Source organism: Lepidochelys olivacea (genome assembly GCF_965140295.1).
Source record: "Lepidochelys olivacea isolate rLepOli2 genome assembly, chromosome: 10".
In the NCBI taxonomy this organism is placed as follows: Eukaryota; Metazoa; Chordata; order Testudines; family Cheloniidae; genus Lepidochelys; species Lepidochelys olivacea.
In genome coordinates, this window is record NC_140420.1 from 12,927,513 (window position 1) to 12,940,519 (window position 13,007).

Genomic DNA, 13,007 nt, shown 5'->3' on the forward strand with positions numbered 1-13,007 from the left:
CTTAGCAGGTCAATGCTCAAACCACTGAGCTATGCTTGCTCCCTCCTTTAAATTTAAGAGTCATTTAAAACTTGACTGGAAAAATGCCCCACAGAAAATCCTGGCAGGTCCATGCACTGAATGACTTAATAGCCATGCACAATTATGTTTCTCAGCACTCAGTACTGGATCTCTCTTCTGTAGCACGGGGACGGGAGGGTTGGTTGGCTGGCTGGAGTGTTGGACAGGGAGCGGCAGGCATGTCTTTCTGTGCTAGGTATCATGGTCTTTCCCATGGAACTTCAGTGCATAGTACCCACCTGAGTGCCACCTGGGCTGCTGGAAGAAATTGGGTTGTGAGTTAATTCTCTGTCCTGCCCTATTGCACGGGGGCAAGGGAGATTGGGTTGGCATGTGAGTCTGGGTTTCGAGGACCATGGTAATGGGGGAAGAGTCAGAGTGTAGTGTCCCAAAGCATTAACTGTGACTCGGGCGGCCCTTGAGCACTGTGGCCTTTATGGGGTGGGAGCGCTGTCCTGAGTGCCATCTCTTTCAGCTCCTTGAGGTGCTAGCAGCTATTTTAGCTCAGTCCAGGTGTCTGATTTGCCTAGCGCAGGAGTTTGTGTCCAGTTAAGGGCAGCGCCTGGTCTTGTCCAGTTGGGCCTGCTGCAGGGCCATGACCTTGTGTTTGGGGGGCCTGTGTGGCTGGGGGCTTGCTGACTGGGGGCTAGCTGCATTGGCATAATAGAACGCTCAAGCTGTGTGCCCTGTTGGTCCCAGGCTATGAGGGAGACAAGGTGAGTGAGGTGATATCTTTTATTGGGCCAACTTCTGTTGGTGAGGGAGACAAGCTTTCGAGCTTACACAGAGCTCTTCTTCAGACCTGAAGCTGGTCTCTCTCACCAACAGAAGTCTGTCCAATAAAAGAGATCCCCTCCCCCACCTAGTCTGGTCTACAATGCTACAAACCTTCCAGCCCTGGTTAGATGGTGTTCTGCTTTGGCACTGAAATAGTTGTGCTGTCGTGAAAGCAGAAAACCTCCGAGCCAATGGCTCGTTTCTCCCCGTTCACACTCCTTTCTTCTCCTCAGCGAGTGGCGAAAGGCTGGGGCTGAGCTGTAAACAGTTAAAATATGTCCCTTCTGTTGCTAAACAAGTTTAAACGCCAGTTGGGAGATGTTTGCTTCTTTGCAATTAATGTTTGTTTAGGCTCCACTTTCCATGCTGTGCCAAATGCCAATTTCATCAGTTATTAGCTGGCCAATAAATGCTAGTTTATAGCAACAACAACAACAAAAACCCTGGGAATTTCCAGGCAGGATTCCATGCTGGGGAGCTGAAAGGAGCCATGCTGGAAGGAAACTACTCCTTCCACTGACTGCCTCTTCTCCGTCCCCCATCCCATGGCCTCTTCCATGGAAACACAGAGTGAGTGGCTGCTTTCAGAAGAGCTCTTCGACAGCTCACAGACAGAGCTCAGTAGCTGCCTGCTTGTCACCAATTGCTTGTTTGCCGATTTAGAGCCCAATCCTGTGAGGGAATGGGAGCCCTCAACTCCCAGTGACTTCATTATGCACTAAGGGCATCTCCAGGAGGCCAGGCTGCTCAGCCTGTTACACCGCTGTCCCATAGGGTTTAGGTCTTGCCTTCTTTTTCCACTGCTGGTGGTGTCTGACTCAACAGCTGCATTATGAAAGGAAGGGCTGAGTGCTGCCCCTGAAGTTGCGTTCTGGGTTCTTTTTACTGTGTGATTTTAGCTTGAAGGCTAGTAACACAAGAAGTGTGAGAACAAAGCCGGGGGGCAGGGAGAGAATTTCTCTGTCACATTGATGGGAGTACTTGGGTCCCCTGTGGTAGGCCATGTCAATCTGGCAAGGAATTAGATTGTCTCTTCTATTCTTGGGGCTCTTCTCCGATTCCTTGGACTGTGCCCTCCTGCCTAGGCTGTCCTATGTGGTCTGTTCAGTTTTCTGTGGGGAAGCCTCTCTTACAGGTGTCTCACTTCTTGCTTTAACCTAAGGAAGTGGCCGTCCATCCCCGCTCACCTCTCTCCTGTGACTGTGGGTTTCTTTGAACTTTGCTTCTGTGCTTTAAAGAGGCTGTCACCAGCGAATGAATTACTTGTTTGACCGGCAGGAGCAGCCACCCAGTCCATGGCAGTCTTTCTGAAACATAAAGAAAAGGAGTACTTGTGGCACCTTAGAGACTAACCAATTTATTTGAGCATGAGCTTCGAAAGCTCATGCTCAGATAAATTGGTTAGTCTCTAAGGTGCCACAAGTACTCCTTTTCTTTTTGCGAATACAGACTAACACGGCTGTTACTCTGAAACCTTTTTGAAACATGCATCCGATGAAGTGAGCTGTAGCTCACGAAAGCTTATGCTCAGATAAATTGGTTAGTCTCTAAGGTGCCACAAGTCCTCCTTTTCTTTTTCTGAAACTAGTTTTTCCTCCATTATTTGATCAGGTGCCATTGCCTTGCTCTGTTTACTTCTTGCCACCTCACCATGTTTACTGTCTTGGAGGTTCTCTGCAGGACTCTAAATGTTCCCCTGCCTGCCTTTAATCCAGAGTCAGTGACATGGTAAATGCCTGTGGCAGCAGGTTATGTGGCTTCCGGACACTCAGAAAGGACCTAGCCACGTCCTAGCTGGCCTTGTATTGAATGGGTGTCACACCGTATCAAACATGGACGCTTGGGCAGGGGATTGGCTACCTGAGCTCCAGGGAAATTCCCTGTTGGCCAGTCCAGGGGGTACAAATAATGCTTCAGCTGCATGTTTAAAGCAGGGGATAGACACACTTTAAATAAATCTCTCTGTTCACTAAAGCTGCAAACACTTGTTGTGATTGCTCCCTGTTTTTTTTTTGGTTTAATTCTGCCGCAGAGCATTTCAGGTGCAGCCGTGCTCAGACAGACAAGTGCAGGTGAAATTATGACAAGGCCTTTGGGACTGGTCTCCCTGTTCATATTAACAATAGCAGAGTCACACAACAAAGCAGCTGGTGTACGACTGGCAGGTGAAGGTGCTGCTGGGTGGAGGTGATACCTTTACACGCTTGGTGTCGGAAGTTGCAGGAGGCCATGGGAAGCTCCAGAAGCTTGGATTTTTTTTTTAAATTCCTGCAAATCTGTGAGCTTGGTAACCTTGCAACAGAGCTAATTCGTGTCTATAAATCACGGATTGAATGTTGATCTGTAAATCTGCAGAGATTGTTTTGCAACATGTTTTCTTCTCTTGGCTTACACAGATGACATTTTAGCTCCGGGGGTATGCTATGGAGAGGGTGTTTCTTCCTCCGGGAGGCATGGGGAGTAGCAGGAGACTTCAGGCAGTCAGCAAAGCTTTAACAACATTGCGGTTTTCTGTTCTGGGGTTTGCAGTCCATAGGTCGGTGGGGAGGCTGATATAACGTCTTTTCCCTCTTCCTGTTTCCTGCCAGAAAACATGTGAAGGGAAAGATTACTTCTTCCAAATTTAGCTGAGGTCAGGCAGCAATGGCAAGAGGTTCTATGCTCTGTGCACTGGGCAACCTGCATACAACTAGAACTGCATTCCCCACGTGCTCTAGGAGACTAGGGCATGTTGGACTTTGTTAGGAAAGAAACCCAGGACTGAATGAATTTGGAATTAAATTCCCCTTTCACTCCAATAGATTAAGATTTCTTAACGTCCTGTATACACAGTCCATGCACCGCTCCAGGCAGGTTTGTGCCCATGTTGAGTGGGAAATGAATACAGAGCATTAATTTATTCTTGTCAGAAGAAGGTGAAGCTTCCCAGCTGCAGGATCCAAGATGTGAACTCTGCAGTGTTCTCACCTTGGCATCAGCTGGGGGTGTGATATGTTGCTAGTCCTGTTAGTGGGTTTTGAGTCTGTACTGATAAGTGAGTCTGGAAAAGCAGAGAAACTGTGCTCTGTCATTCGTGCTCTCTGGTATTAATTCCAGATGTTTTAGGGACGTTTTGGTGGAAAGGTTTTGATTAAGCTCTGTCGTCTTTCCTTCCCTCTTCCCTGCTGCCCATTGGTGATATTCTTTCTCGGGTTGCTAACTAACTGTAGCTCACGAAAGCTTATGCTCAAATAAATTTGTTAGTCTCTAAGGTGCCACAAGTACTCCTGTTCTTTTAACTGTTAAAAGGTCAGCATATGAGAATTTAGAGGGGGTATGGAATCCCCTGGCAGGCTGCAGGCTGCGTAGAATTGGATGGCTGGAACTGGTGAGCCGTGAACAGTATCTGTCTGCTCTTATTCTCCAGGAGACCTTAGCATGGTTGTTATCAGCTAGCTGGAATGAGAGCAGCCAGGCGAGTTTGCTCCATAGGGGACAGCAAGTCTAGGAGGCAGACAGGAATGGAGTGGATTGGGCAAGGGGAGCCCAATCAGACTGCGGCAGCGAATTTGCATATAAGTGCAGAGTCATACAATTTGCTTGTCTTCCTTGTTACCTGGAAAATCAACAAACCAAAGCATTCCTGGAGCCACTAGATTAGAGAGGCTAACAGACTCTGTCCTCCCAGAAGCCGTTTCTCTGGGCGGCTCCAGTAAAAGATATTACCTCATCCATACTTGTCCCTCTACATAGCAAACTAAAGGATGAGCATGGATTGTAGTTCAGCACTGTTCAGGTTGGGCTTTGCATTTTAGGTGCCATTGCTTAGGGCTATTGCCAAGGCCGCACAGAGCCCTAAGCAAAGTAAGACTTGTTGAGCTTCACCCATGTCTTTTTATCTGTAGCTGATTCTCCATGGCCTTTGAGCTGGTTTGCCAGTAGCTTGGTGGCTGATCGAAGGAGTGTGTGTGTGTGTAGGGGGTGTGTGTGTGTGCATGGGCAGAAACCTAGGGCTCCACTGCCCTTGCTGTAGCCAGCACAAGCATGTCCTGCGTGGAAGAGCTGGCTGCCAAGAGACAGTCCCGTTTGTGCAGGAACAGGTCAGGTTTCTCCTCTGCTGTCATAGGGCCTTTACTACTTGCAAGGGATCCTTTGAACTGGGAAGGTTTCACTGTTCCCAGGGAACCCCATGTAGAGACCCGGGGCATTGTCTGGACCTTTCTCCACAGGCAGCCTTTGGGTTGCTTCCTGTTCTCAGTCACAAGGTGAGCAGCTGCAGAATCCCATTGTGCTGTTGCATCCTATGACTGGCTTGCAGGAGCAGACAGGATCTTCCCTATGGAAACACATGTGCTAAGGAGGGATCATGACAAACGCTGCAAGCTGGAGATGATAGGGCTGGAGTAGCTCCTTGGGAGCGGGGCCATCTCAGCCAGCTGAATGAAAACTTTGTTCAGGGGCTTAAAATTGTACTTTCCTGAGCGAACAAACTCCATTCTTCCCCACTGCCCCGAGCCTTCCACCAGGGTCTGGTAAATGCATCTCTTCGCTTCCCAATGAACTGAGTTCTCCTTTGCCTTCTCAGTGGAGAAATCTTGTGGTCCGGTTTAGTTCTCCCTTTGTATTCATGTTGTTCCTGTAAGATTATAGATAAATTGATCCAGAGAGCAACTGATACTACAGACTAGAAAGAGCATTAGCTAGATCAACTCCCTAGGGAAAAATCTGATGTAATCTTGTTAATAAAACTAGCCATTAAGATGACTAGCCAATGAGAGAAACAGTGCTTGGGGTACATGGCATGAAGAGGAGAGGTGCCTTTTAGTGAGGCTCTCTATGTGGAACAATCGCCAAACAGCCTGGCTGTGTACATTCTCTTCAGTGAGAACTGCAAGCGGATTTTTCAATTATCCTTCAGCAGAGAGAAACCCAAATTCTTACCTCCAGGCTCCATCCCACATGGCCTTGATGTTGTCTCCACTTTCACTGGTGTAAATGGAATTCAGAAATGCAGCCTTGTGACATGGAGGTGACGGGGAATGTGACTGATGCCAAATCAATGAATCTGGCATTATTTTAAACCTCTGGCACGGAGATTTATTTTTTTTTGTATTTCCCACATCTGTGCTTTGGCAGGTTGAAAGATACAGAGCAAAGCCTGGGCTTGCCCTGGCTCTGTGGTGCTTTCCATTGCTCTGTGCAGTCTAATTGGACTTGCTGTGAGAGGACACCTTCCTTGAGCTGCTGCTCTCTCTCTCCTCAGCACTATGTCAAGCTTCCTTAAAATCAGAGAAGCTGGAGATGTAAAACAATTGCTAGGTTATCTTCTCCAACTCCTGCCCATGCTGGGGTTTTCCCCTACAGTATATTCTTAAATGCTTTGTCTAGCCTGGCTTTGAATGACTCAAGCGAGGAGTCCCTTTGGCAGATTATTCCACAGTCTAGCAGATTTTGATGTTCATCTTACATTTATCTTTGCAGTTCCTGGGGGTGTGAGCAGAAAACAGCCTGCAGTGAGGGGAGAGTTGGCTGTGCATGCTGCTATCCATTGGCACAGAGCTGCTTGTTGTTTTCATTGGCATTTTGGGTGTTAGTTGTACCGACTGGCGTGATCCAAGCTCTCGCGTGGGGATGCGGGAGCGAGAGAAGGGCTTGTAACTGACTGGCTCCCTGGGCTGGGGGCAGGAGGGACCCATATGGTTTGTCTGAGGTGAAGCGGGATGATTTTAATTGTTGTCTCAGTGATACAGTCTGCTTCCTTAATAGAGCAGAATAATAAATAAAATACTCCTTTTAAGCCACTATTGTAAGGAAGGAAAATCCCCACCCAGGAGCCCACTGGGACAAGGAATGAATGGGATGGTTTGGCAAGTCTTACTCCAGCCTGGCGGGTGGAGGATTCTGGCTTGCTCCTTGTCTTTATGCACTTCTTGGGGGAGTTCAGAAGTGGGATTTTGACATCAAACCCAAGCTCATTCTCCATCTGCCTGGCTCACCAGTTCCTGGGGGTGAACTCTCAGTTCTGCTTGGAAGGTGGGACCCTGGATCCAGATGAAAGAAATAGAGAAGAGGTGGCGGTTTGTGCCTTGGATGAAAGGAAATTATTTAAAAGACAGCCCACTCTGATCTGTTTGAAATCTGAAGTCGGCAACTGGTGTTTTTCAAACCCCTCTGTTATTGAAGGACAAATTTCACTGTAAGTTTGGAGCAGGGGATTGTCCTTCACGTATTTTAAGGGACATCCCTTATTTGCCTAATGTTCGTGTCTTGTATTAAGTATATAAAGGACACACTTTGTCCCATATTTTCAGTAGCAGTCATGCAAATGATCCTGTGTGTGATATAAACTCATGCATTTGTGCTATAAATAGAACTGTGTGTGGCAGCTTTATCCTGGATTTTTCATATAGTTGTCCTTTATTCCCTTTAAATAGAAACGGTTGCGTGAGTTTGTGGGGTGAATTGGTGTGTATTAAGGGAAGGCTGTTTGAGAACGTAAGAAAACCCAAGTTTTTGGCCTACATTTTTTGCAAAATGTCACATGAATAATTCTTTCTCTTGTAATTAATGAGAAGTTCCCCTTCATGCTATAAACATTCTGCTGCATGTTTTCAGCCCCAAAACTGTAGCATGGTGATAACTGGAGAGAAACTGAGTAGTAATAAAAATGGCTCTGGCTAGCCACTGTCCAGGTTGAGAAGAGCAACAGCTCTATCTTTCAGCTGTAGCTTGATCGTTGATAGAAAGCAAACTCGATTTCTAAAATGATTTCTGCTTTCTTAATCTGCATGTTGTACAGCAGGTGAAAATATTTCTTGCTCAGGCCCAAGTCTGGTAGAGCATGTAACAGCAGAGAACGGGGTCGGGGAAGAGACAGGATCTGAATCCAGAACTTGGACCTGCTGCTCCATGAGCTCACAGGAGGTGAATGTATCATAGAAGTGCATGATATTCACAGCTTTCCTGGAGGAGGGGGATGACTCCTGCTGCCAAGGCTGCTGGAGGAAGAGAGGACCGGAGCCAAGGCTCTTCTGATGCTGGAAGTCTCTGAGGGTCTGGTAGTTCTGGGTCTGGCACAGGGATCTGCATGTGACCATTAGGGGAATGCTGTGCCTCAGGGAGCAGCGATGATGATACAAATACGAGAGGTGTGTCCTGCCTGGCAGCAGTGATCCTTGGGGGTGTGGGGAAGGAGCAAGTGTTTCATGAAGGCAGCAGGTAAAAGCCTTTACCTCTCCCGCACTGCAGAAGCCGTGAATCTGTACACGATGTTTGGCTGGCGTGGCATAGCCCACTCTGAGGGTGGGGTGGCCAGCATGGCCAGCCCTGGAAGACAGGGAGCCGAAACGGTGCTCCAGTCGCAGATGGCAGGGAAGTCCCAGCTGTGCTGGTAGGGTCTCCCGTGCTGAGCCCACACCTTTGTCCGCAGGAGATACTGGAGTGCCTTTACCAACAGGGGCCTCTGGGCTCGTCTTTAGTGAAGATGCTACTCCCGTCGGCGTAGTTAATCCACCTCCCCGAGAGGCTGTAGCTATGTGGATGGGAGAAGCGCTCCCGCCAGCGTAGCGCTAGGGGTTAGGTTGGTATTACTACATTGCTCAGGGGTGTGGATTTTTCACACCCCTGAGCCATGGGGTTACACCGATATAAGTCTGTAGTGTAGACCTGGCCTCCGATGGAATTGCTGGGGTATGTCTGGTGGCAGCCAAAGCAGGAAGGAAGCTGCCACTCTCTTCCAAAAGAGCCAGGCTGCGAGGGTCTCGGGGAGCTGGAATGGAAGGGGCGTGCTCTGGATTACCGACGCCCAGCTAAACTCTTTCTCCTCTTCCGTGTTTCAGAGACTTCAACGTCCTGAGTAAGGAAAACGTTTATGAGAACAACTCTCTGGTAAGTGGGATTTGCAGTTCTGCTTTCTGCTGTTAACCACGGTGTGCTGTGCCCAGGGCAGCCCCAGTTCCCCTGTGGCATGGTGGTCTCTGCATGGTGCTCTGCTACTCGCCCATGCCTGGAGCAGATCACAGTTAACCGCTAGTAACTCAGGGAACGGAGCGTGTTTATGACACACTCAGACCCGCCGGCTTATTCTACGTGCCTCTGCTCTGGCGACTCTAGCAAACATTTTCCAACTTCCCCGGCTATGGTAAAGCACCGTAAGGCCGTTCAGCTTTCTTAACTGCCTGTGCCCTGTCACCTCTGTTGAGACAGGGATCCCCAGACAGGGGCTTTGTCATCTCCCAGCACTGAGTGCTCTGCCAGCTCGCCATGAAAAGCGGGGCAGCTTGTGCAATGGAACGGCCTGCGGATTCTCCATCCTCACCGGCTTCTCAGTGCGGGGCAGCTCTTTTATGGAGCAAGCAGCGAGGAAAGGCACTTTGGAAGGGCCGTGGGGCGTGCAGCTCTCTGCATGTGAAGTGCTGATAGATGCCACTGCAAGGAGTAGAGGAGGCAGACGCTTGACTGCTAGAGAGAGAGAGGGGCCCGGCTGGTGGTGGAATGGCAGCATGTGTTGCTGCTCCCCGAATCAGCAGGTTTTAAGGATGTGCTCTGTGCCTTGGGCAGCCAGGGCTGGGAGCGCTGCCCCAGGGCGTGTAGGACGTCTCTCTGGTAACCCAGCCAGTGCTCAGGCTTCAAGTGGAGACTAGCCATGCTACTGTGGGGCCTTTGGAGGAGGAGTTGCAGGAGGTACTCTGCAATGGAGAGTGGGCTGGGGTATGGGAGCAGAGAGTTAAGGGGATGGCTGAGCTCTCCTCTGCCACAGGCTCTTCAGTAAAGGTACTGGTAGGATGGCTCCTGTTCCTGTCCTCTTTGGAGCTCCCTGCACAGCCGTCTCGGCCAGGCTTTGGGGGTGGTGTGCTCTGTGTAATGAAGGAGCGAGCCCATGTTTCCCCATTGCCCCTGGTGTGTCTGTCGGGCAGGCGTGGCCGTGGACTCCCTTGCTGGGAGTCAGAAAGTCCCCCCTTCCCCTCTGCCTGCCCAAGCTGGGAGACCACAGAGACTGGGGCAGAAGGGCTGGGGGTCGAAGGAGGGAGAAATCCCCGGGGAGGAGGTGCATTAATGTACTGGCTGTGTGCTGCTCCCAAGAGATCAGAGGGGGACTTGGTAGGTAGCTTGAGGCAAGAGAGGGTAAGGGGGTCCCCCCACCTCTCTCCCTGCAGAGTTATGTGCTGAGAGAAGGTGGGGCAGTTCTAGAGCCTTTGTCCCTGCTGGATTTGCTACTCCAGCTTGGGAACTGGTCAGGCTGGGGCTGCGCTTTCCCTCCTTCCTCCATAAAGGAATAGAGCTCAGGTCACCCGCCCACTCCCTGCGCTAGCTCCAAAAGCCAAGCGTGGGATGAGTCCTTGAAGAAAGGAATTTTTCCTGCCTTCCCCCATAAAAGATGGGCCGCAGATACAGCTGCTGTTCCCTTCAGGGCGGGCACTGGCCCATGCTCGCTTCACTGCCGCTTGGAGTGAGGCTGGGATGTGAACAAACACGTCTCTTGTTCTCTTCCGAGTCCAAACAGCTACCTCCTTTTCGGGTGACGCATGGCCCTGCAGCCAGGACAGCAGAGGTGGTGGTCCAGTTTGAGTCACTGGCCCCACACCGTGTGTATCTGATCCTGCTCCCCCGGGAACTGTCCCCTGATGTCCTTGCCCGCCTTTGCCCCAGGTTTCCCCCACATCCAAGTGTAATGTGAGCTGCTGGGCAGGGGACAAGCAATGTGTGTGTGAGTGAGAGAGGCTGAGGATCATGGGGGAGCGTGGCGGCATGGGGCGGAGGAATTAGTAAGGGTGTTTCAATTATGACTTAGCAGCAGCATTGTGCCTGAGATGGAGAGTCCTCTCCTTAAAACTCTGGGCTCATGTGGGGTTGGAAGTCATGTCTGAGTCTTTCGATTCCACCATCTCAACCTTTCGCGTCCTGTTTCTCCCTCCATCAGACCTTCACGCTCTGTTCCTCTCTGTCTCCACTCCTGTACGTTAGGACATGTCCTGAAGGGGAAGTCAGGTAATTCTCTTGTTTCTGTGTGGGTGCTGTGCACTACCATAGCAGGCTTTCCTGGGTACCAGCCACCGGCTTATAGCAGTGCCAGGCTGATGAAGTCGCTCCTCCCCATTTAGTATTCACATCAAGCTGCGTTTACAGATGCTCAGCAAGGATGCTCTGAAGTTCTGGAGGTTGTTAGCTTCCTGTGCATGGCTGAGGGCTTCCCTTCCACAGAGGAACTTGGCTGTTTTCTTTCTTTCTTTTCTTTCTCTCTGTGAAATGAACTGTTCAGGCTGCCTCAGCTGGTTTTATTAATGAAAATGTCTGTACGCTCACCGGGTCCATATTGTCTCTTCTCTCCCATGTCTGTCTCCCCCTCTGTGTCTTTCTCCATTTCTTGGTCTCTTCCGTCTTCATGTCCTTTATTTTTTCAGTCTCTCCTCCCTCCTTCTCCTGTTGCTATAAGGTAACGTGTCCCTGTGCTAATAAGACACAGAGCGGGTGGGCAACCCGTGCCTCTCTCCACCACCAGACTGGCTCTCCTTGAGCTTGTGACTGTCTTGGGACACGTATGGGACTAACTTCTCTCACAGCTGTTTCCTCTGCTATTGTTCAGATCCTGCTGCTGCCTCGCTGCTCATAGGCTTCTTTTCGGGGGGCTTTATTATACAACTGGAAAAATCTGTTCCAGTCTGAAACTCTCCATACAAGGTCTTGAGGCGAGGAAGAATGTGGCTTTTACCAGATGCCAAAAATGATCTGTTAGGCTGTTTTTCGTTACTGGAAGTGAAATATGTAAATAAGGGGAAGATGTTTGTTCATTTTCCTTCACTACTACTAGGAGGCAGTGCGGTCTAATTGAGAGAGAGAGCGCACACTAGACTGGTAATCAGGAGACCTATTCCTGGCTCTGCCGCTGGCCTGCTGGGTGACCTTGGGCAAGTCACTTCTGGGCCTCAGTTTCCCCATCTCTAAAATGACACTTCTTTCCTCTGTAAAGCACTTTGAGATCGACTGGTGAAAAGTGCTATATAAATATTATTATTAAGCCCCTCATTTCCCAGGCTGTTAGTTGGAATAGTGGCAACTCACCGTGGGTTGTGATCTTGTTAGATCTCCGTATTAGGAAGGGAGAGGGCCAAGGAACCCCTCCGTGCTGCAGGCACTAACCACACTGATTCAGCAGAAGGCCCTTTTCCCCTCTTAGGCTCTATCTCCGTGAAGTACAGCTGTCTTTATGTATCTTTTTGTACTGCTCTGAGCTGATCCAGTACCAACAAACACAGGTGTGTCCCCCACCAGCATCTTTTTGTTTCCCGGCACGAGCGTGTACCAGCAGTGTAGACGCACCAATCGCACGGCCTGTCCGTGTCAGTGCGTCCTGGGACAATTGACGCCGCCATAACTACTTGGCGGTAAGCCTGTGTTCTGACCATCCAGTTAAAGAGTTTTTGGAAAGACCCAATGAAAAATAGGGCAGTTGGCTCGTTAAAAAAGTCGTTTGTCTCTCCTAAACAGGGACAGCTGGCTTGTAGGTCAGATCCATTATATTACTGTGCCAGACAGGAAGGGCTCTCGTAGAGTTAGACTCTGTCTTTAAGACTTTCATCCATTGTTTCGGCTGTAGCCCTGTGTCTGGCTCTTTGAAATGCTGATCTCTCATTGGCATTATGAAGGGGATGTTCCAACAGAGAGGGTATTTGAGCTCTCTCTCTCTAAGCCAGGAAGGAGGGATGGAGAAGGGCCTTGGCCAAAGCTCTGCGGGGAAGCAGAGAGAGACAGAGTAGCTGCAGGGATATTGCTCTTTTCCTGGGTCCAATGAAGTCTCTTGTTCAGTGTTGGAAGAAAGTCGCTCTGTATTTCTTTACCTTCTGTCCCCCTAGCACTAGTACACCGGGCAGCACCGGTGAGCAATTTTTGCCCCAGGTACCTGGTATGTTAGGCAGCCCCGAAGTTGTTAATCCGAATTAGAAATGCATGATTTGAGCAGAGGCTTGGGAGCCAGAAAGTCTTTGATTCTACTTTTGCCTCTGATCCGTCTGCGGCCTTAGCCAAGTGGCTTCATTTTTACTGCTGTAGCTTGCCTGTTGGTCATATAGGGAACGACGTTCACCTCACGGGGGGGATTGTGAAGCTTAATGTTTGTAAAGGTTTTGGAGTGAAAAGCGGTGTATAAACACCAAGGGCTTGTTGATGTGGCGAGTTAGTGCATGGTAAGCCAGGGT

At 49.7% G+C, this 13,007-nt stretch overlaps 1 protein-coding gene across 2 annotated transcripts in view; it reads left to right on the top strand.

Moving 5' to 3' along the window:
* The window catches only part of MICALL2 (MICAL like 2), a 34,783-nt gene that overhangs the window by 1,187 nt on the left and 20,589 nt on the right, over positions 1-13,007 (top strand). Inside the window, exon 2 of one of the 2 annotated variants that reach the window (XM_084641645.1) lies at positions 8,655-8,703. The exons of the other annotated variant lie outside the window; for it this stretch is intronic. Coding sequence (XP_084497771.1) covers positions 8,655-8,703 — 49 coding nt within the window. The remainder of the gene's footprint in view (positions 1-8,654; positions 8,704-13,007) is intronic. 2 annotated transcript variants of the gene reach the window in all.